General features: G+C 51.8%; 1 protein-coding gene across 2 annotated transcripts in view; it reads left to right on the plus strand.

Annotated features, from left to right (window-relative positions):
* Spsb1 (splA/ryanodine receptor domain and SOCS box containing 1) overlaps window positions 1–25,390 on the plus strand; it is a 61,005-nt gene extending 35,615 nt beyond the window's left edge. For both annotated transcript variants that reach the window (XM_057784579.1, XM_057784580.1), the window contains exons 2-3: window positions 13,805–14,647; window positions 23,289–25,390. In XM_057784579.1, the coding sequence (XP_057640562.1) occupies window positions 13,954–14,647; window positions 23,289–23,416 (822 nt within the window). In that variant the 5' untranslated portion in view covers window positions 13,805–13,953 and the 3' untranslated portion in view covers window positions 23,417–25,390. The remainder of the gene's footprint in view (window positions 1–13,804; window positions 14,648–23,288) is intronic.
* Window positions 25,391–26,088: the final 698 nt, after the last annotated feature.

Here is a 26,088-nt window from a genome sequence, read left to right on the forward strand (position 1 = left end):
GAGTTTGATTCCTGGGACCCGCATGGTAGGAGAGAAATACCTCCCCGTAACTTTTCCTCGGACCTCCACGCACCTCCACGCACGCTTTGTGACACTGCTGTGTAGCAGTTTCCTCCAGAGATGAAAATTTAATTCACCAGACACTGGGTGAAGTCCCCAGGGGCTCTGTGGCTGTTACCCAACCTGAGATGGCCCAAAGTAGCACGGAGCTAAGTCAGCAGTTTAGGGCTGCTGCTCTTTGCCAAGATGGCTGAATTTGGGGTAGGAGTTGGTTTTGAATTTGCATGTCTGTGTTGAAACCCTGTCTCAGGAGACATAGCCCTCCTCTCTTTTTCCTCACACAAGTATATCTCCAATGTTAGCTATTTAGCTGTTTTTACGTGTGTGTGTGTGTGTGTGTGTGTGTGTGTGTGTGTGTACTGGCATGTACATGCCTATTGTGTGACAAAACTTTTACTGGGGAGACGCAATATCAATGTACAATCACCCCAGACAGGAAACCCATGACAGACCAAACTGTGGACACCACCAGAGTTCAGCTCGGTGAACTAATGAGTTTTATTGGGTTACTGGCAGAAATATAGGTGAGGGGTCACTTTCAGGAGCAGAAGAGACCCAGCTGCATCACCAAAGCCCACCCATAGGGTGACAGCTCACAAAGCTGGGAACCTGGAGCACACAGCACAGCCTGCAGGCAGCTGAGCAGGCTGGAGAGCCTTCTTTCCAGGTGCCTCCGTTGGGCTAAAGCTCTTCCAGGCAGCTCTGCTGGCTTCTGTTCCTGCCAGGCAGCTGCTCTGCTCTCAGTCTTCCTTGGGGCTTGGTTTTGCCCCTCTGAGAGGGACTCTCAGGGGCCCTAGTGAATCTGATCAGTTTCAAGGACTTCCTGAAGCTGTTTTGAGTTGTTTCCCTTCCTGCTTAAGGAGCTTCCCTGCAGGGTGGAATGTTTTCATCTCTGGAGGAAACGGCTACACAGCAGTGCCACCGAGCATGCTTGGAGGTCTGAGGAAAAGTTACGGGGAGGTATTTCCTACCATGCGGGTCCCAGGAATCCAAGGACTCAGGTCCTTGAGCTTGGTAGCAAGCCCCTATACCCGCTGAGCCATCTCTTTGGCCCTGGACGCTCATTTTATGCTGAACTTCCCATGGGATCTACATTTTACCCTCTAAGCAGCTGGTGAGTTTGGAGCATCGTTGCCTTCACTTCGGTGCATGGGGGACCCAGAGCACAGAGAGGTGAGGAAGTACGGCCATTCAGAAGTTGGTACTTGACAGCCCAGCCCTAGTCTGCACACATGGCCTCTATGGTTTGACAGGCACTTGGCTAAACCTCCCTTGATTGACCCTGTTTCGCAGCCAGCTTTCATGTTTCGTGTGAGCCCAGCCCAGCTGGAAAGGGCCTCTGGGAAGTGACGGCACCTGTGCGAGATGCCTGGGCTGTGCTCAGGCTCTCGGTGGTAATGGTCCAAGAACACATCACTTTGTCCATTAGAATGAGTTTGCGTGTGGGAACAAGCCTGGTTCGTCTGAGCGTGGGCGTGGGCAGTTCTGTGGTGTAGTTTTGCTGGCCAGGCTAAGACATCTGCAGCAGGGGAGCAAGCAGGAGCTGAGTAGCCGGAGTGATTTCCTGATACATCCCAGGCCAGCATCACCACACTGTTGTAGTTTGGCTGTGTTGGTCACCACTCCCCAGTCCTCTGAGCACAGGTGGGAGACACAGGTATACATTCCAGATTCCACCAGAGAAGCTTGATTCACCGGTGCCTGCTCAAGGATGCAAAGCTGGCAGCCAAGCCCAGTGCTCTTTTCTTTTGCAAAGAGAGAAGTGTGTGGGTGCAGGGCCAGAGGATCACAGCAGGCAGGCTCTAGAAGGCTCTTAACTCCCACATCTTATACCATTAGCCCATTAGCTGTGGCTGGTTTGAAGCATTGGCTGCAAGCCAGTGCTCGGTCAGCCAGGTCCCCTGTAGGTTCTGGGTGTTCTTCAACCTTGCAGCTCTGGCCTACCCTCCTCCTGTGATCATGAGCATGCAGTGTGGCATACTTTCATTTAGTGTGCTTCAGATAGCCTAACATTAACCTGTGTGTGTGTGCGTACATGTGTGGCAGAGTACACGTGTGTATGTGTGGAAGACACAAGTCAATCTGTAGTGGTATTATCAGGAGTTAGCTGCTTTGCTTTTTGAGTCAGGGTCTCTCCCTGGGACCAACTGATCAGACTGGACTGGCTGTCCCATGACCTTGGGACTAAATGATCAGCCTAGACTGGCTGTCCCATGGCCTTGGGACTAACTGGTCAGCCTAGACTGGCCGGCCCCTGGATCCCCAGGGCTCTTCCTTGTTCCACGTCTGCAGAGCTTGGCTTTGTCCATGGTGCTTGGGGTTGGATGAGGGTCTTTATGCTTGTGTGGCAAGCACTTTAGGAACTGAGCTCTCTCCCCAGCCCACGGTTAATCTATATTTTTAAAAACGTGTGTGTACATGTACACATGTGTGCCTGTGTGTGCACTATCGTATGTACAAGTGGAGATCAGAGGACAACTTGGAGTCAGTTCTCTCCACCATGTGGGTCCCATGACCAAACTCAGGTCATCAGGTTTGGTGGCAAGTGCCTTCTATGCCACCTTGCCAACCCACTATTAATCTTTTTAGAAAGCACAATTCAGTGGTATCTTGTGTACACACACATACACACACACCCCACATCCCACTTAGTCCCCAGACATTTACTGACCTCTACAATCTGCTTTGGTCTATATGGATTCTCCCACTCTGGTCATTCCATAAGAAGGAACCATAGGCTGTGTGATGGTTTGTGTCTGGCTGCTTTCACTTAGCCTAAAGTTTTCAAGGTCTAGTCACAGGGTGACATACACCAGGACACTGTTCTTTCATGGCCGAATAGCATTCTATTGTATGTGTGAACTGCAGTTAGTAAACCTAGTTCATCTGTTGATGGGCACTTGGGACCAGTGTTTCTGACAGGTGATGAATAGTCTGTCCATGCACTGGGCAAGAGGTCATTTGTCTCCCTCCTTGCTCCGTTCTACATGGAATAAGCTGGTGCATGGACATTTGCTCCCCAGAACCTTGTCTGAAGTGCCAGATCCATTCGTTTGCCACCTTTGGACTTGCTGGGGCCTCTCCTCTAGAGGTCAAGGTCTTTCCAGGCTAATGGGCTTGGAGCAGGAAGGCCAGGACAGGTAAGAAGTTCCTGGAGGCCATAGGAACTGAGAAGTTAAAGTCATTGGTTTTCCCAGTGCTCATGAGATCAAGGACTTGCCTCTCCGAGGCCTCCTGTTCAGTTCTGTGGACTGGTGCTGCAGCTGCTACCGTTTAGAATCCTTAGCTAGTTTATCGGAAGCAGTCTATTAGAAGTCTGTTTGACAGACTAACTCAGCAGAAACTCTCCAGCATCTGGAGCCTGCCACCGTGTAGTCCAGAGACCAGGAGACCTCTAGGCAAGTCAGGGGCATCTTTAATGTCTTCTACAAATGATGACTGTGAAATGGGGGTTCTGAGAGCCAAGATTTTGAGGGTGAGAGTGAACTAAAGGAAATCCTTCCAGGTCAGTCTATTAAAGAAAAAAATCTTAACTGTATATGTGACCATCCTTACAAAGAACCTAGGTATCACTCAGATGTGATAAGCGTCTACCAAGGGCTGTTTATACAACCATTAACACATAAAACCAATGCAAGAGCTAAGATATGACTAGGAAAAACAACCTGTGTGCTGGGTGTGGTTTGACCTTTGGTTGTAAATGACTATCATTGTATCTGTACTCTAGAATGGTCCAGAAGGCAGACGTATACATATCTTATGACTTCTTATATGTGACATTTGAAATAGTTCATTCATATCAAGGTAGAAGGAGAGTTTTCTAGAAAGTGAAAGGAGTTGGGGAGAGATGGCTCAGTGGATAAAGTGCTTGCTACACTATCATGAGAACTGGAGTTCAGTTCATAGTTACTCCTTGTAACCCCAGTGCGTGGGAGGTGAAGACAGGGTACTCCTGCACATTGGCTACCCTAGCCAAGTCAGTGAGGTCCAGGTTCAGCGAGAAAGACCCCGCACACACAAAGGGACAGCACACACACACATACACACACACACACAGACAGTGAGTCATATACTTGAATACATGCAAATCATAGAGCCAGTCCACTGATACGGACTGGGGATCCAAGTTTGATGGTGCACGCACAGCTTTAATCCCAGCATTCGGGAGAACTGGGAATCTGTACGGTTCCCAGGGTCTACCACAGCTGATACCTCACTTTGAGAACCCCTCTCACATACATAATTACAGGGAGCAACCATACAGCCTCTTTTGGGGGTGATTCCCACTGCTGCTGTTTTTTATCTAAGGGGTTCATGTGACTGACTGAATTCAGAGGAAGCTAAGGGGGTGTTGTGCGAGGGGTCCTTCAGCCTCCTTGCTTTTTGCGTGCCCTGTGCAGGATCTCACCTCTTGTGTCTTCCCTCTGAGACACCTTCTTGAGAGCTGGGCAACTGGAGTTATCTGTGTGAACCATGGACCTGTGACTTTCCATGAACCCCTGCACTTGGCTTTCAGGTTCCTTGTTTTTAGGGATCTCTTAGTAAAGAGAGACAGGAGGAGGCAGGACATTGCATGTATGATGCTTCTGCTGTGTGCTAGATGCTGTCATCTGAAGCTGGAGCTGCATATTGTGTGCTGAAATAAAAACTACCATGCTCCTTCCTCCCTGTACACTCCCAGGTAGTTTGGGGGTATCTACATGAATCTGTCGAATGGGACAAGTACCCCTGGGTCCTAGACACTCAGACCCATGAACAGATTCTTCCTGAGGCCCACTTCTAGAAGCAACCTTTTCCAAAGGAAGAGGTCAAGTTATCACCTGCTCCTGTACTAGGTCTTGGGCCCCAAAAGCTGAGTTGTCTTTGCTGTAAGCCTGCAACCTATCTCAGAGCTGTGTTAACCTCTTCTTAGATCAGGCAGCCCTGGAGCCAGCCTGGTGGAGAGCCATGCAAGAGGGAGCCTAGGGAGTGTTCCCCTGGGGAGCCTTCTCACAAGGGTATATAGGCTCTTTGGAGCCACCAAACCTACTTGGGGACTGTCGGCACCTACCTCCAGTACCCCATTCCCTGCCTTCCTCTGGAGCTGGTAAGGGTATGGATGGGTAAGGGGCAGCCAGGCGTTCTCTGGGCTCCCCTTGCTTCTCCGAGGCTGGATTGGAGGCACTCAGCTTCCTCTGCACCAGCAGTAGCAGCCCAGTCTGTGACTGACTTCCCTGGGCCATATGGACCAGTAGCCCAGAGTCTAGACTGTCCCCACTGCCACTAAAGTTGCACATGACACAGTATGGCTGCCCCTCCTGCAGCGGATCCTCTCTGAGTGAGCCGAAGACTAGCCCTCCAGCTCTAACTAGACTACAAGCTAACTGTTATTTTAATTTTTGGTCTCTGTATGAATGTCTCCCTGGTTTCCCAGGGGCACGGTGCAACTGCTTTGAGCCCTTTCTGAAAGCGCCGTGAGTAATCTGGGTCCTTCCGTAGGAGTTTGCGGCAGGTGCGTTTTTGCTCTTTTGAGGCCAGAGGCTAGAGCTATGGACCATGTGGGATTTTCTTTCCAAAATCGCCTATCAGAACTTCCCAGAAGGGCCTGATAACCCTGATGGTTCTAGAGTCAAAGACTTAATTTTACATCCCTGCCTGAGAAGTCCTCTCAAGCGGGTGATTGGGTGGAGCAGATTACAGCCACATGGCAGGAGTCCAGATGGGGATGGCACCTTCGCCCAGTCGCCCAGCTTGTTGTGCACGCCCCGAGCACTCCCTCCTAACCCATCCTAGCACCCGTGTTCACCCAGGGCAGGCGGTCAGACAGCGGCTCAGCCTGCCTGCAGAGGCTGCACTGTGGTAGAATAACAGGCGGTTCTGCCCCAGGCATATTGCTCTTGCCACACTCTAGACTGCCACTGCTGCCGTGTGTGGGGCAGGCAGGCCACAGGAGGGAGGGGCCGGTTTGATCTGCAGGTGAAAGAAAGCTTTTATAAATAGGTCACCTTGTTCCACATCCTGAATTTCATTCCATCTTGTGTCAAAACAATGGTTTTACTGTTCTGGGGTCAGAGGTAGTGAGGGTGAACCGAGCTTCAGGAGGTGGGCATGTGTCTGCTTACTCCCTGGTGGCTCTCCTCTATCCACACCCATCCACTGCCATGTCGTTCCCCCCCCCCCCCCCCGTCACCTTGGCAGTGCCTCCTACAGTAAAAGGATAATTTTTCGCAGAGGTGGAACTTTTGAGCCAAGTCATTGGAAGGTCTTTGGGGAACCGTGAGGTCTGCCGGGCCATTCACTGAAGGGATAGGATAGGATTGCCAGTCGGTACTGGCAAGCTCTGAAATCCTGCCTGAGTCAAGTGTTGAAAGTTGTCCCCTCAGATGTCCCTCTCCTCATTTTTCCTCCTCCTCCTCTTTTCTAGAGTTGGTCTCTTGAGGTCAGAGCAGTCCTGGCTTTTATGAAACAGCAATATGAGGCCCATGACGGGCAGGACAGGAGTAGAGCCCACCTGGCTGAGTCGTAGGGTACAGGAGTGGCGTTGGGGCAAGTGGCACTAGATAGCTGCCGCACTTTGGGTGGACAGAGTGAATTGGTGGCTTAGAAAGAGTGCAACCAGCACCCTGGAGAACCAGTTCCAGGTACAGTGGCCTAGAGCTTGACCAGGCTTCTTAGCCTTACCTCTGCTTTCCTGTCAATCACAGACAGCAAGGGGCTAAGATGAACGTGTGAACCTGTCATGACTTTGCTAGCGCTGCACCCCGGGGTGACTACTGTGAAATATCTGGTATCTATTCTTCTGGGTAGTTCTCCATGCCTGCAAACAGACACACATACGTGAAGAGATTGTTTAAATTCTGTTTCTTTGGAGATGGGAGCACACACTACATGTTTTATGGTCTGCTTTGGAACAGCCTCACGGGACATTTTCACAGCCTGTCCCAAGCTGCCTCAGTCCCAGGACTGCTCAGCCTGTCCCTCTGCCCACTATGGACGAACTGGACTTTACGCTGTGGAGATGTCTTCATCTGCAGGCTCTTTTGTATAGGCCTGGTTTGAGGTGGGGGAAGAAGGGAGCTCACAGATGAGGCTCCTGAAAGAGTGTTTGACACCTGGTTGGAGGCATGCCCCCCTACACAGTCCCTGCCGAGAAGGTTGTCCCATTTAGGGGTCTGTCCATTAGCTGATAATTTCCTGCCAAGCTCTTCTGTCCTCTGTGATTTCGTGGATAGCAACAAGGGGTCCTTGACTAAGAAGAGCACAGAAGGCTGCCGTGGGAAGCTGAGGCTTCAGGAAGTTCCCGTCTTGTTAGAGCCAAGCTGTGCGTTTGAACGGCTGTCACATGGCACCTGTAATAGACGTTTGAACGCACAGCGTCTTTGGTAGGCTCCTGGTGTCCCGGGCCACCTAATCTTCCGGCATCTAGTAGGGAGTCTGCATTGAAAGCTTTGCCCCTAACTGCTGCTGCCTCTCACAGTGAACCCGGGACTGAGCAATGACCCCAACTCTGTGTGTGGCAGATGTGGGGGGAGGGGTGGGAGTTCTTCCTTAGTGGAAGGCGGAAGAAATTAAAACCACAAGGTTTAGTGTGGTCTGGTGGATGCAGACACCCCTTCCTTAGCTCCTACGCTTCTGCTCTGCTTCACGCTAGCATAAAGAAATATAGAATCAGTCTGGGGGTGTGTGTAAACAACAGGCCTCTGTGTGTGTGTGTGTGTGTGTGTGTGTGTGTGTGTGTGTGTGTGTGTAAACTGGCCTCTGTGTATAAACAGGCAAGTATATGTGGGCCTCTGTGTGTGTATAAACTGGTAACCGTGTGTGTGTGTGTGTGTGTGCGCGCGTGCGTGTGTAAACCGGCAAGTATGAGTGCGTGTGTGCATGTGTGTGTGTAAACTGGCTTCAGAGTCGCATATCAGCTCACAGGGCCAGTGTCTAGGTGCAAATGTCTTTGCTCTTGTTCGCCATCGTCCTGACCCTGCTTCTCATGTTGGTTTCCTTCTATGCTTCTCTTACCCATCCCACCCTCCTGTCAGAGAGCAAGATCTCAGCATGTGCTTGGCTTTGATACTGTGAATAGGTCTCCACCCTTCCCAGGCTGTGACCAATACTGTGCCAGGTGGAGCGTGGCTTGAGCTGGGAAATGAGTAGCAGAAGGGTCAGAATTGTGAAATTCTGGGATATCCCACCCATAGCCTTGGGGTCTACCCTAAGTCTATAGCCCCCTTTTCAGTGTGCTTAAATTCAGCCACACATCCCTAACAAGAGAGTAAAATATACAGGCAATGGCAGGAGCATGCCTCACCTGCTGTGACCCGTGAGGCTGCTCACATGGCATTTTCCGAGTGATCATCCCGGTAGCTTTAGTGGCACACAGCCCCTGTCACTGGTCTTGACTCTGGAACAAGAACTCAGACTCCAGAGGAAGGAGTTCTCTTCTGTGACTCAGGACGCTCTCAGTGTGTTGTGCGAAGAGTATTCTTTCTCTCGTACGCAGCCTGCTCGCCCTCTGCTGATGGTTTCCCTGCTGTCCTTGGTTGATCTTTAATCTGTTTTTACATGGAGAAAAACATTGCCAGGAGAATGACTGGCCATGCTCCCTGCTGCCCAGTAAGAGTGACAGATCTGTAGTTAGAGCTCCTACATACACACAACACAAACACACACACACTCACAGATGTGCACATACACCTGTGCACACTCCCTTGGCTGGGATAGCTGCCCTGCTTTATGGGAGCGGTGATGGGATCACGACATGGCGTGTCTCCTCCTCTGCTCTCTCTGAGGGGTGTCCCTGGTCCTTGGGAATCACCAGCACTGTCTGACAGCTGGCTGGTATGGTCCTGAGGACTAGGCACAGTAGGATGTGTTCATTATTTGGGGTGGCCAGAGTTTGATAGGGTGAGAGGGGTGCCAGCTAGGACTTTGTTTGGGAGTTGGCTGGCCATGAGGATGGCCAGCAGGTGCTGTGTGAAGGGCGTGGTGGTGAATGCCGGAGTTTCCTTTCTGAGCAGGTAAATTGCTAAGGGACTCAAGTAGGAGTTGAATTTCCAGGCTTCTATCCTGGCTCCTTGCCTGGCTGACCATTGCCATGGCTACACTCAGCGGTGCCCACGTGTGTACGGCATGCATGCCTGTCTGTGGAGGCATCCACGGCTGCCATGAGTGGCGGAGTGTGGGGATGGTGGTCCAGCCCTGTCAGCCTTCTACTCAGCCTACAGGAAACACATACCCACTCCCTTCCCGCCCTTCACGGTCTGGCGTCTCCTGGGTAGAGACAAGGGCTGAGTCCTCCCACCTCATAGAGGTCTGCCATCTCTCTTGGTAACCTTAGGCCCTGGCACTCATGTGGCACACTTGAACCCCTTGAGCTTCTGCTTTGTTCCTAGAACAGTAGGAAATGGGGGTGACCTAGAGCCGGCATCTGTACCGGTTCCCCACTTCCTACCAGTAGTACCCACTGCTGGACTCTGCTGGCTCAATGAAGCCTGTCTCATCCATTGTCAACCACAGCTCTGCAGACCCACCCATGTTTCTGTCACTCAGCACCCATGGATACCACACACCCACCCCATCCCGAGCTCCGTGTCCAGGTGCTTTGAGGAGCAGGTCAGCAGGTTTTCACAGCTTCGTAAGTGGGGTCAGTCAGTCACTGTGGCCCTGGGGTAAATCCAGCTCTTTGTTTTCTTAGAGTTTTATTGGGACATAGACACACCCGTTTATGTACACACTGTCTGAAAAACCTAGTGGTTACTATCTGGCCATTCACAAACCAGGCCCACTGAACCTGGCTCAGTAGAGTCCTTCATCTTAGTCCTCTGTAGGATGGCATTCCAGTGCCCAGACCATGGCCTGAGGCAGGGTCCATCTGTTAGGCCAGGTGCGGTAACCAGGAAGAGCGACTCACAGTGGTCTTTGTTCAGTGAATGAGCACATTCTAGAACATCAAAAGGAATATGCCAGTTGTGCCAGGCCCTCTCTAAGACATTGTCTCCATTGAGTTTCAGAAAAGCATGTGAGACACAGATGAATGTCATGTTATAAATGAAGAAATGGGAAATTAGCAAAACCAAGGGTGAATCTTAGCTGGTATATTCAAGGCACAGTCATCCTGAGTGAGTTCGGGAGCCTTGGAGACGGGCCAGGGACATGTCTTTCGGGCCACAGCCCAGGGGAAGGTAAGGATGGAAGGGTATGTCTGCATGGGGGTGTTTTTTTTAAGTTATGTGTATGTGTGTGGGGAGGGGAATGTGCACTTGAGTGCAGGTCCCCACAGAGGCCAGAGGTACCAGGCTGGCACCGCAGTCAGTTGTGAACCGCCTGGTGTGGGTGCTGGGCGTGGAACTTGGGTCCTCTGTAAGAACAGTGTGTACTTTTAACCTTTGAACCATCTTCCCAGCTCCCTGCATGGGCAGTTTTAAAGTGGACGAGAGAAGGGAAGCTGGACGGCTTTGGCACCTTGTGTAGGCTAGGAGGTGGCTAGCTATGCACAATAGAACAGTGTCATCTTCAGCCAACAACCTGGACACACAGGAAAGATGAGTCAGGAGTGACTCGAGGATTGCCATGGCAACTGCCCACTCAGAAGGTGACTCAGATGACGGCATGGTGGCACACATACAGTAGAGGGCTTGGACCGTGTCCTCTAGCCTGCCCTTCCGCAAGGGTCATTTCACAATACTGTGGATACTTTCCCCAGTGTTACCCTCTCCAGTTCCTCCTTCCCACACCTTCCCTCTCGTGGACACACACCTTCACAGCCGTTCCATGCCTGGGGCTCTCACCCTTTCCACAGCTCAGCACAGCATGGGTGGTAGTAGACTCAGTGGGCCCTACACAGACCACTGGAAACATCTCAGTAGAGGAGCATGTGGAACTGACCTGGACAGAGTGGACGCTCCACCCTCAGGTCACTCTTTCGATTGTTCATCTAAGGCTGCCAGGACATCCTTTCTCATCCTGCTGCATGCTTGCCTGCTGCGGCCTTCGCAAAACTTCATTCAGAAGAGACAGAGTAGGAGCCATAATCTCGCTGGTGACTGGCAGGCTGTGGGCTGGCCTGTTTTTATACATAAAGTTTTATCGGAATGCAGCCATGGACATTAGTTTGTCTGCCTTTCATAGGTGCTTTTGTGCTCTGATGAAGTTGAACAGCTGTAGTCTGTCCCACAAAGCCCAAGACAGTTAGCATGGATCCTTTACACAGAAAATTTGCCATTTCTGGTCATTTTCACTTGATCTCTACTGCTATGATAAAACACTCGGACCAGAAGCAATTTAGGTGAGGAAAGCTCTGTCACTGAGGAATGTCAGGGCCGTAACTCAAGGAGTTTAAAGCAAAAAACCACAGATGAATGATGGAGCCAGCAGTGTGAGACCCTGGGTCATTTAAAGTCTTTCAAAGGTCTGATGATGTTGTCCAGTGGCAGAAGTCTTGCCTAGCGTGTACAAAGCATGGGGTTTGTTGTCCTTGTATTTGTTTAGTTTTTTGGTTTTTTTCCAAGACAGGGATTGTCTATGTGACAGCCCTGGCTGTCCTAGAACCCACACTGTAAACCAGGCTGGCCTCAAACTCACAGCGATCCACCTGCCTCTGCCTCCCTAGTGCTGGGATCAGAGGCTACAAAGCAATAGATTTACCCCCCGGTATCACAAAGAAAGATGAGAGAAATGAGGATTATTGTACCTAGACATTCTGTGAAGTAGGGTCACAGAATCCATGGGGCTTTGTGGAACCAGTGTAGTCCTCAGCTGCAAAGGGACATTTCAGGTCTAAGTAGATTTGGGCCCAGGTCCTGCCTTGTCCCTGTAGAGATGTCTGTGTCCTTGGGATTGGGAGCTAGGGTGGGTGTGCCATGTGCTCTCTCTGGCACTAAGAAGGAATGGCAGCCACAGGATGAGGATAATGGGCACACGCATCCACCTAGATCCGTCCCTGGGACTGAGCCTCCAGGAGACCTTTCCACCCTGAAGGCAACATTCTCATGGTGGTCTTTCCCAGCCAAGAGGACAGCGGCTTATGCTGGTCCCATAGCAGACCTGTCCCACCTCCAGGACCTGTGCTCACTGACGAGGACCAGTGCTCTCTGGTCCCCAGATGCTCAGCCTGGCACCCCACAGCCTTCTCACACTAGACTCCTTCCCACTTCTTTCATCTGCTTTATTCGGGTGTCCCAGAGCCCCTTGGGACAGGTGACTCAGCATGACCCTGTTTCCCAACAGCCGAGTCTCAGTGGCCCTCACCCATCTTGGCTGATGCTCATTCTGTTAGATTATGGAGCCAGGAGGCTGCCCTCATTATCCTGTTGATCATAGGCACCTCTTCAGAGTGGGGAGAAGTCCCTCTGGAGGCCGAGAAGGGTTCTTTGGGTTTGTAAATGTATGTGCAGTGTGTGTGTGTGTGTGTGTGTGTGTGTGTGTACGTGTATGTATGTACATGTACATGTGTTTCGAGACTGAAGGATGGCAGTGGGTTCTTTCTCACCTCTCCACCTTGTATGTTGAGGGTGTTTCTCTGAATTCACTGCTTTTGCTAGTGATCCAACCAGCTTGCTCTGGAGGGAGCCTGTCTCCACTTCCAGGTGCACCAGGGTCACAGTGGGGGCTGCCACAACCACCCAGCTCCTATGTGGGCTCTGAGGATCTGAATTCTGGTCCTCACACTCACAAGGCAGTCCCTTTAGCCTCTGAGCCATCTTTCCAACCCTCCAGGTTTGGGCAGCAGAGAGCACCTGCTCATGAGGAGGACCTAGGAATGCAAATGCTTTGCCGTCTTCCCTGATGCCAAGCTGGGCAGGGACAGGTGGAGGAGGTGCTGTCTGCTCTGCTCTTAGCCTCCTCCTCCTCTCAGTCATCTCCTAGAGATGGAGTAGACAGATGTTGGGAGGGCTCCCCTTGGTCCCGCTTCCCCATCCTCGTTAACAGACCCTGGGGATGATGAAGTCAGAAAAGAAAAAGGCAGTGTGCAGTTAGGTCCCTGCCACAGCATTCCTGTTACCATGCTGTAGCAGGGAGACCCAAGCGTGAAGAATTGCCCTCTAGGTGAAGGCTGACTTCTAACAAAGCGGTTGACCATCTGCAAGTTAGCCCAGAACCACGTGTGGGTGAGTGGATGAGCCTTGCCCTTCCATGTCCATCCGAGTCCAGGGCCCAGCCGGGGGCCTTGAGGAAAGCCTTGTTGATGGCACCAGTCTGGGTAGGGTATGGACCTCTGGGCCTCAGCGCCTGGCCCGGTGTGCATGTGCACGCAGTTCCTTAGCCAACCTGATGTCTGCGTCGGGATTTCCTCCCTAGGGCCACTTGGTTCCCGTCTATCAGAGATAACTCTTCTGGAGTAGAAGAGGGGAGGGTGCGCTCGGTGTCCTCATCTGCCTGTGCCGCGCTGCGGGTTCCACACAGGGAAGCAGTGCATCCCCTCGTTCTGACCGAGGTGTCTCTGAGTTGAGGCTTACTCCAGCGTCCGTGTCACCACCTTGGCCTTCTGGCTGTGAGACACCACCTAGAAGCCCCAATGGTGTCTCAGACTGACCCAGCACATTGAGTGCAGGTCCCAATCCCCAAGCCCACCTCTACCTCTCCACACAGGCCGTGGGGCAGATGGCCCGTTTTCCTTTGTGACAATATAGCCACAGGGAGGGGGGCATTTCATTCTGCACCAGGGTTCCAAGCTGCTGAGACGAATTGGTGTGTGCAACTCTGCGTTCCTCTTTAATCTTTCCCCTTCTGCACCCCACTCACCCACTCTCCTGTTTTTCTTTCCATCCATTAGGCAATACTGAATGCTTCACAACCTTCAGAGATCACCTAGCAACCGTCCTTAGGAATTCTGTCTGGCCCTGATTAGAAATCTGGAGTCAAGGCCCCAAGATTGATGAGTTTGCCTTGGGAGTCAGTGAAAAGGTGAAACCAAAGGTCAACATGGGTCAGAAGGTCACGGGAGGGATCAAGACTGTGGACATGCGGGACCCCACATACCGACCTCTGAAGCAGGAGCTCCAGGGTCTGGATTACTGCAAGCCCACCCGGCTGGACCTGTTGCTCGATATGCCCCCCGTGTCTTATGATGTCCAGCTGCTCCACTCCTGGAACAATAATGACCGCTCGCTCAATGTCTTCGTGAAGGAAGATGACAAGTTGATCTTTCACCGGCATCCGGTGGCCCAGAGCACAGACGCTATCAGGGGCAAAATTGGGTACACACGTGGACTGCATGTGTGGCAGATCACATGGGCCATGAGGCAACGAGGCACGCATGCTGTGGTGGGGGTGGCCACAGCGGACGCCCCTCTGCACTCTGTTGGGTACACAACCCTCATAGGAAATAACCACGAGTCCTGGGGCTGGGACTTGGGGCGAAACCGTCTCTACCATGATGGCAAGAACCAGCCAAGTAAAACGTACCCAGCCTTTCTGGGGCCGGATGAGACGTTCATTGTCCCTGACTCCTTTCTTGTGGCCTTGGACATGGATGATGGGACCCTGAGTTTCATTGTGGATGGACAGTACATGGGAGTGGCTTTTCGGGGACTTAAGGGTAAAAAACTGTATCCTGTAGTGAGCGCCGTCTGGGGCCACTGTGAGATCCGCATGCGCTACTTGAACGGACTTGATCGTAAGTGTTCCCTGCCTTGTCTAAAGCAGTGTCCTCCCACACATCCCTGTGGTCCTGGCTAGTTATGGAGTTGTTGGACTTAGAATGTCTTCAAGTCAATAGCCCAGTGTTTGTAAATCCACATGGGCCGTGTGTCTTAGCTTCTATTGCTGTGAAGAAACACCAGGACCACAGCAACTCTTGGAAAGGAAACATTTAATTGGGGTGGCTCACTTACAGTTTCAGAGGTTCAGTCCACTATAATCATGGTGGGGAGCATGGCAGTGCAGGCAGACATGGTGCTGGAGTGAATAGCTCAGAGTCCTACATCTTGCAGACTACAAAAGTCTGGGTGGTGTCCTGAGCATTGGAAAACCAAAGCCCACCCCCACAGTGACACCCTTCCTCCAACAAGGCCATACACACTCCAACAAAGCTACACCTCCTAATACTGCCTCTTTCTATAAGATTATGGGTACCAAATACATTCAAACACCACACCATTCTTGATCTATAGCTGGCTAAATGAGAAAGTCTGTCCAGAGCCTGCTGAAGTACCTGGCAGTGGTTCATGAATAAGCAGAGGATGGCTGGATGGACAGACGGACGGACAGATGTACGAATGGATGGATACATGGATGATGGAGCAGTCGGATGGATGAATAGGTCATGGTATAATGAGCGGATAAATATATGAACGGTTTTTATTATTCTCTGATTAACATGCTTCCAGCCTTGACCTGTAGTTGTCCATATTCTAGCACAGTAGCCAGTGTCACTAGGTGAGCTTTGTAGCCTTGGGGATGCTCTGGCTTCTTAGATAAGTGAAAGCCAAGGACCTTTTTCAATCATGACCCAGATTCTGAGTTTCTCTCCCAGAGCTCGACACTCCTTTGCACGTAAGTCCCGAGAAAGACTTGCTTAGTCTCAGAGTGGGGACTGCGCTGAGTCAGCAGTGACTTCTGCCTGTCCTTTTGGAAAGGGGTGTGGCCTTTCTCTGTGCTGAAGTAGTTTGCATGCAGCAGCATGAAATAGCTATGCTGGTGGCAGCAGGTCTGTGATGACCCAGCATGGGTGGAACCCGGAGCTGTGTTAACTGGGGTCCTGGTGCTCCAGAGCCACCCACCTCAGGCCAGACCCCCTCTCTGGGAGCTCATTTCCTACAGGGGTGTCTCCTGTGGTCTGTGTGTTTTCATCTCCAGAAGGGGGTGAGCCAGAAAGCACCAACCACCCATGGCTGGTTTTAAGGCAGATTTGCCTGACCCTTCAAATCCTAGCCCCAGCCTGTGGTGAGTGATAGGTGTGGCTCTCACTGATGTCAGGAGACAGTCCTCCACTGGCCTGTCATCTCTGACCCTGCAGGATCCCCAGAGTCTACCTTTGGGAGACACTGGAATGTCGAGAGCACCCAGAACCCTGTGCAGCGCAGCATGAGGGGCATGGTACCCCTGGCAGAGCGGCCCAGCGTGCACCTAGAAGGGAACCCCCTGAGGAAGTTGTCTCGGGCCTGGACTGGGAGCTGGCAGAGCCAGTCCTGGGAGTCAGTCTCCCTCGATCACAGAAATAGGTGGCATCAGTCCACAGCCAGATTCGCAGGGGTGGGCGGGGACTGGGACCGCTAGGCACAGGTGTCCGGGCTGAGGTTCTCGAGGAAGCCTGGCTTTGGGCTTGCCCGCCACCTCCCCGTGGAGGAGTGGTCAGTAACGCAGCAGGGAGGTTATGTTCCTTCACTGCAGACTGACAGATGATAGATGGGAGGGTTGCCGGGCTACTGTTGTCTCCCAGAGGCCACATCTGGGCTCCATGAGAACTCCCCAACCTTGTCATTTGGAAACAGACAGGCCTGCCAAAGTTTTCATGAGCCCTGAGGATTTGCATGGAGGGGCCTGGGGTGTGTTTGCCCTTGGTTTGCCCTCAGAAAGCCACGCATAGCACACATGACATTTTCAGCAGTGGCATCCCAGAGGCCTAGACACATGTTCTTTGAGCAGATGGAACTCTGCTTAGCTGTGCATCAGGTGTGGGGTCTGCACGCCAAGCTAGCTCCTTTCCCTGTTGCTAGGACAAACACCCGAGCAGTGCAAGTGAGGGAAGGAGCCTTGGCTCACAGGTCAAGGGGTCCAGTCCATCATGTAGGGAAGGCATGAGACAGCTAGTAACATTACACCCATAGTCGGGAAGCAGAGGAAGGTGAATGCCTGCTTTCTCTTTTTTCTTCAGTCTAGAGCTCCAGCCCTACTGGCCGGGTGGGAGTGTGAGAACCGGAGCATCTATCATGGCAGCTAAGATCCAGATAGACTCAGAATGTCACATCAAATTACTTCCTGATCAGTGATACACACTCTGGGTGCTCTCCAACCTAACTGAGTGCCAGAAAGCACCAAGACACTTGGCTTCTCCTTTTCCATAGTCCTGGTTGTGTATGTTTGACCCTGGAAGATGCAGATAGGAACATGGATGTGGCCATTTCCTGGGGTGCTGAGCAGGACATCTGAGGGTGGCGTGTTATCATTAGCCCTGCTAATGCCAGGAGAGAGGAGGGAGAGATTGCACCTGCTTACACTGGCACCTCAGGGCATTGTTGAGGGGTGACTCATGCCTTACGAGGATCCCTTGGCTGATGGTAGGCAAGAGTGGCTGCCATGACAGTTGTCTGGTAAGAGATGACTGAGCTTGAGGCAAGGCAAGAGCTGTAGTGATGATAGAGGCAACCGTATTCCAGAGTGCGCACCTCAGGAAATTGTGTGTAGGAAATGAGAAAGCTTGCTAAGGATATGACTCCAGGTATTTGGCCTGAGCAGGTCTAAGGATATATCCACAATCGGAAAGATGGGACAAAACTAGAGGGAGGACCATGGACAGGTGGACCTACAAGCCTGGAGTTGGAGATCCCGGGCATTCATCCATATATATATATGGTATTGGGGGTATTGCTTAAGGGTAACAAGCTCGCCTGGCATGCACAAGGTTCTGGGTTCCATCCCCAGCACACTAAAACAATAACTACACCGTGACCCTGGATGAGAGCACTCAGAGGGATGGGAGAGCTGGGCCTGAGGGCTGACGCTGGACTCCTGTTAGAAGCAGGAGGCCCAGGAGAAGCAGGCCATGTGTGCAGAGGATCCCAGGAGATGCTCTTGTGTGCCAAGGGAAGGAAGGGTTTCAAGAAAGACAAAGTAATGGCAGGTCAGGAGCACTGGCAGCTGCCTTGGCAACAAGAAGGTTGTTAGGGACCTCGCCAGGAGTCATGTGGGTGGAGCAGGGTTAAGGCCTGGTGCCTGATGGAGGAAGGATGCTATACTCATTTCCTGGCACTGCCGGAACAAATTACCCTGAGCCAGGCATCTAAAACAGCAGAGATATATTCTGTCACAGTCCAGGAGGCCAGCTGTCCGAGATGAAGCTGTCCAGCGGGGTCCTCGGACCTCAGAGGCTCTGGGGGAGAATCAGTTCCCTGCCGCCAGCAGGCTTGACTGCTGTTGCTCAGTCTGTAGCTGTCATGCCCTCCCGGCCTCTCTCTGCTCTTGCCCAGTTCTCAGTGTACCCGCCCTCTCCTACTGCTGCTCTGGCTGCCCCACCACCGCGGAAACTGCTCCTTGCTCTGGGGAGACACGTTACCCTGCCCTGCCAGGACTTCCTTCAGGGAGTCACCCCATTCAGGAGATGTTCTAGTGCCTCTCTCAGAAACACTGGCCTCGTGAGGACAACAGGTACTCAGGGTTTGGAGGACAGGGACCAAGAGCGCCTCTATCACTTGGAGAGATGTCAGTTGTCCTTCCCTGGCTCCTCTTGTTAGAACTGCTGAATACAAAGAATAAACACAATGGCTACTTCCACTCAGAACATTCTAGAATATTCCCATGGGTATTGTCACTGCCAGCTGCTTGTAGGAGTGAGCCCTAGGTCAGCCATAGGTACCGTGGGGGTGGGCAGCATGACCTGGAGGCCCCTCTGAACGTGACTTTCCTTGATCCTTTAAGTCATGGGCTGGGCATACAACACTTGCCCTTTTTCTTTAAAAATCCCATTTGTGCATGTGCATATGACTGCTTTAGTGTGGGGTGTGCAGGGGTGCACGTGCAGGCATGCACTGCAGGGTGCACTTGGTGCACTGCATGGGTGGTGGTGCATTGAGGGGGTGCAGGGGTGGTGATGCATGTGCAGTGATATATTGTGGGGGTGCAAGTATGGGGATGCATTGCAGGGGTACATGTATTGGGGTGCGTTGTGGGGGTGCACTGCATGGGTGCATGTGGGGGGTGCGTTGCAGGGGTAAGTGTTGGGGTACATGTGCCTATGGAAGTCCAAGATTGATATCAGGAAGCATCCTCAATAACTATTCCACCTTAATCATTGAGGCAGGTTTCTCAGTCAAACTCAGAGCTCACTGATGTGACTAATCGTTCTAGCTTGCTTGGGGAACCCATCTCTATCTTCCAAGGCTGGAATTACAAGCAGACTGCATTTACTGGGTCCTGGGGATCCAAATTCTGGGGCTCAGATTTGCACAGTGCTTCTCCTGCTTGAGCCGTCTCCCCAGCTAGCCTTGTGTTTTTGAGGCTTCATTTGGGTCAGGTTTTTTTTTTCAGAATACCCCAAGAGTCACAGGTTTGGGGCTCTGGGACAGTGCAGATCTGACTAGGCCACTAGGAAGCTGTTCCTCTTTGAAATGCAGAAGTTGGCATGTGGGCTCTTCCAGGTCCTCGACCTTCTCCTGGAAATATATCTGTTTTACTTCCGGTGTCATTGCTGCATATTCACCTCATCTATTATAAACGGTAAATATCAGTGACCTCCTGAGATAAGTGGCCAGAGGCCCCAGCCAGCAAGACGCACCCACCAGGTCAGTGGGACAGCAGTGGGTACTTGGGCTATGGATGGAGCAGGGAGCAAGCTTGGCCAGAAGTACTGAGGTGGGAAAGACTTCCTTGGGTCCTGGTAGTGACCAGCTGAGATTGGTACGTGTCTGTCTGCCTAGAGCAAGCTCTGTGGACTGCTCTCCTTCAAGGGAGGGAAATGCGACCTGCTTTTTCTTGTTTAGAGCGCCTGTTTCACTCTGATTGTATTTGCATCTCGATGCATCACCACAGCCATTAGCTACCCTTCCTGTAGCTGGTCCTGGAAGGCCCCACAGCCCATGACCGTATTACAAGAGCTCCCCACCCCCACCCGCTGTGTGCCTGCTTTCTGCGTGGGTGAATGAGTTGGCTACTGCCGCCCTTCAGAGTCCTTGATCCTTTGTCCTTGGGCTTCTGATGTCTGTTTCCCCATCTCTACCCAGGTCCATAGCATGTGCTCCACCACCCATGGTGGCAGTGGTGGCAGCTTCAGTGTCGGTCCTGAAACACAGGAGCTGGAGCAGGGTCTTGTAGAGTCCTAGTCCTCTTGTTTGGGAATTTTCTTCACAGGGGCTATCTGCGAGGTGACGTGAAATCACAATGCCAAGGGCTGCATGGTGGGAGTATCAGCTGTGCTGGTGAGGCTCTTGGTTCATATTCAGTGACTCCCGGTGCTCCCGCAACAGCCCTCCAGCCTGTAGGGAAGCTTCTCTACCTCCCAAGTGGGACTGAGCCACATCCTTCAGGAAGACTACGCTTGGCAGCCCCAGGCCCTTTGCCTAGTGACACCGGATGGTAGTGTCCCCAGGCAAAGAGGAGGTACAGAGGTCCCCACTCTGCCATGCAGGAGGGCCATCTTATAACTGCTAGGTCCTGGCCAAAGGCTGCAGTGAAGCCTTCTGGTTTCAGAACCTAGTTGGCCATGGATACATGGAACTCCTTTACTTCATCCTCCTGCCTCCAGGCTCCTGGTGGTGGCGCTGCATTGTCTAGGACAGGCTGTATTTCAAAACTTCCCATTAAAAACCATTGCTACTTGAGTTTCTCTCCTGAGAAGCTGTGGCTGAAGTTTTCCATGCCTACATGCATGCGTGCATGCATATGTGCGGGCGTGTGCATACGTGTGAGCGAGTGAGCAATGTATGTGTGTGAGTGCTGGCACACCCATGCCACCAGATCATACTCTGGTCATCAAGTTTGCAGCAAGCAGTTGTACACACTAAGCCATCCCGTCGGCTCATGTGTATTCTGTGGGCAGGTGTGAGTGTGGGTGGGTGCGTATGGACATACATGGATGTGAGTAGGTACATATGCACTACATGTATGTGAGTGGGTGTGTATGCACATACATGCATGTGAGTGGGTGCTTATGCACATGTATGTGGAGGCCAGAGGGCAGCTTCAGGAGTCGCTCCTTGAGTACTTTCCACCATGCTCTCTTTACCTGGGATTCCCCAGTTGGCTAAACTAGCTAGCTAGTGAGCCCCGGGGATCCTCCCTTGTCTGCCTCCCCAGCACTGGGATTACGAGTGTGTGCCGCCATGCCTAGCTTTTCTCATGCGCTCTGGAAACTGAACTCAGGGCCTTGTTCTTTGATGGCGACCACCTTCTAGACTGAGCCATCTCCCCAGCCCAGTTTGTTCTTTTTCAGTACAGCTGCTGTAAGGTGCAGCTTAGGTACCATTCTAATTCGTTTGTCTGAAGCACCCAGTGGCTTCACTGCAATCAGCGTCAGACCGTTCTCTGACTCCCAAAGAATCTTGCGCCTGTTAGCAGGTTCCATGTTCTCTCAGACAGAGAACCCAACCTTCAATAATGTTTAATGTTATTTATTCATTTGGTGATGAGGTCTGAGTCCAGAGCCTTGTACATGCTAAGCACATGCCCTACCACTGGGCTATGTCTCCAGCCCACAAAGGGGTTATTTTTAATGTTTTGAGGCACATTGGTGAATGTTGAAATTCAGAAGAATGCACTTAGCGTTATGGAAATGGCTGTGTAAAATGCTTGCCTTACAAGAATGCGGACGTGAGTTTGACTGCCCCAGAACACACATAAGACATCCAGGTATGATGTGTGCACATGTAATCCCAGCACTAGAGAGGCAGAGAACCAGGCAGATGTCTGAGGCTAGCTAGCCAGCCTATCCACTTGGTGAATTTCAGGCTAATGACTCTGTCTCAAAACAGACAGCAATGTGGTGGATGATTGTCCTGAGGAACGCTGGCTAAGGCTGTCCTTTGGCCGTCACATTCGCACACATGCATGTGTGCCCCCCACCATGTTCATCTGCACACACATGAGCATGTATGTGTACACAAAAGAATAAGTGCACACATTGATAAAAGAACCCACTTTTTCAGTGGAGTGAGATTTGGAGGGGAAGTTTTCATTCTGGGCTTTTTTTTTTTTTTTGGCTCACAACAGACTTGCCATCAAGGGGTGGACATGGACCAAACCACAGTCCATTTGTTTGTGCTCTTTCTAGTCCCAGGATGTGGGGGAGCACTGAGTGGTCCCACGTGTGCGTTTGTGCCTGGTCCCAAGCAGAGTGAGAAGGGTCTGCCCACCCCCGGGACGTTCAGAACGCTGGGAGAAAGGCTGAAGAACTCTTTGGGGTGCCAGCTGGCCAGGGCCTTCTCTGCAGGATGCGGGGCCTGGGCTCTCAGCGGGCAGGACAGAGGGACCTCGGAGACCGCGAGGGGCAGCGGTCTCCTCTTTAATCTGGACCCCGGAAACAGCTCTGACTGGAAAGCATCCTAGTCAGATGCTTGGGGCAGTGCAGGGAGGTGACTTCGAGTACTTTGGTGCTCTAGCTGCAGCTAAGCTGGTGTTCCCAGTTTCCCTGTCAGGCTGAAGGAAGCCCAGAGACCTGGGGTTCCTCCAGCTCTGACCTATTGGTCACCATAACTCTGAACACCACCTTGGCTCTGCCACTGGGTACACATGACTTTGGCTATCATTTCTTTTTTAATAATTTTGCTTACTCGTTTGTTTTATTTATTTCACATATATGTGTACTTTGCACACATGTGAAGATCAGAGGACAACATGTGGGTGTTGAATCTCCTTCCGCCATGTTCACCCTCCAGAGATTGATCTTGGGTCATCAGACTTGGTGACGAGTCTTTATCCACTGAGTTAGCACCAGGCCAGTTCTCTGTATATCCTGGGCAATACAGAACATGGATGCCAATACAGAACACAGGGTGCCCGGAATTGGATCTGAACCTTTACTTTTTCTATTCCGTATCATCCTCTGCTTTAAAACGAAGGCAAGGACAGTACCTGAGAGGCTCTTGAAGGCAGAAGCTAGGTGGCACACAAGGACCTCCCTTCCAGATCCTGCCTGGGGCCCTGGCGCTGGAATGGGGGAGTGCTGAGAACAGACTCTCATTTGCCCTGGAGCCGTTCACACAGAAGGTAGCCCCGCATGTGACCAGGCACAGCTCCTTTAGGTCCCAGCCCCATCCCTTCCAGCAGGGCAAGCGTAGGCAAGTTCTCTAGATGCTTTCAGTTCCTTTTTCTGTAAAGGGAACATGAGCAGCAGCGGCCTCTCTGGTTACTCCACTATAGTTGGTCACTGTTGGGAGAGCAGATGAATCCCTGTCCGCAGAGGGCTTCTGAACCTACCTGGCCTAATGCAACTTTCTCTGCAGCCACCACCACAGGTCAGAATCTAAAATCGCATTTGTTAATGATCTGCTTGTTAAAATCCCCTCGGTTCAGTGCTAACCCTGGACATGCTGTAAGGGTTGTCTCATCTGTTCTAGAACCTTCCTGAACTTTGCTAAGGTTCTCCTTCTCTTTCCTGGTTTTCCCAGCTGAGCCCCTGCCACTCATGGACCTGTGTCGGCGCTCGGTGCGCCTCGCTCTAGGAAAGGAGCGCCTGGGTGCCATCCCCGCTCTGCCGCTACCTGCCTCGCTCAAGGCCTACCTCCTCTACCAGTGACCCACATCCCAGGACCGCCATACCACAGCCACCTGGTGCCAACTCACCAGGCCGTTGGAGTCCTCCGACCCCTGCGCCTGGGATGGATGTCCACCCCCAGCCATGGGCAGATGTGTCCTCTCATCCTACCAGCTGCCTCTGCTAGGTGGGCCAATGCCAGCGGACTTCTCTCCTCCCTTCCCAACACTGGCTGAAGCAGCAGCATCCAGGCCCTCCCGTGAACAGATGCAGAGAATAAACTTCTATGGAAGCCTCTGTCAGGCTCCTGACTGCTCTCACGGAGGGGGCTGCTCCTACCCTGCAGCCCCCTGGGGGTCCTGGGAGGAGAGATTAGTGGGAGATGCCAGGGCTCCAGGGCAGATTCCCAAAGCAGGAATGGCCAGGACAAGGCACTCAGATGAAGCTCAGGATGTCACATACCATGGACACTGAGACACGACCCCAGGTTGGACCTCCCTTGGGCCAATGCGTGCCGGCTTCATTGCCAGCTGTCGGTGCTCCATGCCCTGTATTTATTCTTTAAGCAGTAACAAAGGCCATTTATTTATTCCATTTAGAAAGGAAACCTGGTTGGGTCACCTCCCTTTGTGTGTTCTGTTGCTCCCCCACACACACCTGCCACTTCCCAGGAATGTGTATGCCACACCTGTCCCTTTTCCTGGGACATGCCTTTGGCATATGAACTGGCGTGCACAGACACAAGGGTGTCATTGTGTAGATCCCTTGGCCCAGTTTCCAAAGGGCTCTGCACCAGCACGGGATCAGGCCCCAAGGAGAATTAGAGGACTGCGCAAGTCCGCACGTCCCCAGGTAGCTGCTTACCTTGGGCGTTCATACATCATTGCGTGTGTCTGGGTCTCTTGTCTTCCATGAGATTTGAATTTCGCACCTGATTTTTCCGGTGTTTCCTATGGGCATCCTTGAACTCTGGGCCTGGAGGGCCATCAGGATAAGCAGGGCGAGTGGGGTTCCCAGCCACTAGGGAAGCTATAGGCAAAGCAGGATGAAAGAGACCAAGAGCAGAGTGGAGCATTGTGAAACCCCACGCCTCGAGGCTCAAGAGCCATATGGAGCAGCACTCATGACCCCACCACACACACCCTCGAGCCTCGGGAGTGGGGTGTAGGATGGCAGCAGCTGATGGCTGTCTGTCCCCAGCAGCACCTTATTGGAGCATTCCAGCACCTGCTTCTGATCTCTTGCCCTTTCTTTTACTTTGAAATCAGCTCCCTAAATTGGAAATGTAGCCCAGTTGGTAGCGTGCTTGCCTAGCCTGCAGGAAGCTCAGGTTCCATCCCCGTACTAAGGAAAATCAGGCATGATGAACCACCCGTGATCCCAGAACTCAGGAGGTGGAGGCGGGAAGACCAGGAATCCAGCTGCATGCTGAGTTGGTGGCCACCCAGGACTGTGTGAAACTTGTCCTCTTAAAAACAGAAAAAGAAAAGAAACCAACTCCAATCAAGTCTGAGCTTTGCTCATTTCTGCACAGGTACAATAAATGACTTTATGTTGAAAATGTTTAATATATTTACATATATATATATTTGTAAGCATCGTTTTAAACAGCTGCTGTAGGTACCTTTCCCCCCAGTCTTCCAGTGCAGTCTAATTTTTAAAGCACAAAATTGGTGCCAAGACTAGATAAAGAATGTAAATTATTCCCTTCATATTTTGAAGTTTTGGAGTATTTTTGTTTGTTTGTTTCCTTTGGGGCCTTGTCAGATTGTAAAATTTAACTTGTTCCTATTTTGGAGTGGGTCGTGTTCATCTGTACAGATCCCAGCTTCTCATCTTGATCCAGTTGTACCCGATGGACGCTGGTGAATTGCCAGGCTCTCCTGAATCCACCATAGTCCATCACCCCAGGTCGCCACCCTCCCTGCTGTCCCATCAGCATAAAGCCTCGTGGCATGTATAGTTTGAAACCCCTGTTCTGTTCTATTTTATGATGATTCATAACAGTAACCTAATAAAGTTTGTTAAAATATGAAACCATTGAGTCCTTTGTGCCTTGTGGGAGGGGAGAGGGGCATGATTAAGCCCTCAGCCGGCCAGCGATACTGCCTACTGTGTTGCTTGCCACTCCTTGAGAGTGGGGTGCTTGCCAGAGAGTCGGGGATCATCCTAGGATACACCTCACTTTTGCAGAAAGCTTATAACCGTTGCAACTCACCAAGCCTAATAGGAAGTGATTCCACCTGCCGCCAAAGCCCTCTCATTGCCTTGTTTAAAAGCTTAGGGTGGGAGTTGGGGAGATGGCTCAGCTTGTCAAGTGCAGTCACACAGCATGAGGACCTAAGTTAGGGTCGGAGTACCAGCCTAAAAAGCTGGGCTCAGCGGTATGCATCTGTAATCCCAGTACTAGGGAAGCAGAGGGAAGCCCCTGGAGGCCAGCCAGTTGTGCCAAATCCAAGAGCTCCAGGTTCAATGAGAGGGCCCTGTCTCAAAAATTAAGGTGGAGCCGGGCGGTGGTGGCGCACGCCTTTAATCCCAGCACTCGGGAGGCAGAGGCAGGCGGATCTCTGTGAGTTCGAGACCAACCTGGTCTACAAGAGCTAGTTCCAGGACAGGCTCCAAAACCACAGAGAAACCCTGTCTCGAAAAACCGAAAAACAACAACAACAAAAAAAAAAAACTAAGGTGGAGTGTGACTGAGAAAAACACGTGAT

This window comes from Chionomys nivalis, chromosome 11, assembly GCF_950005125.1.
Source record: "Chionomys nivalis chromosome 11, mChiNiv1.1, whole genome shotgun sequence".
NCBI lineage: Eukaryota > Metazoa > Chordata > Mammalia > Rodentia > Cricetidae > Chionomys > Chionomys nivalis.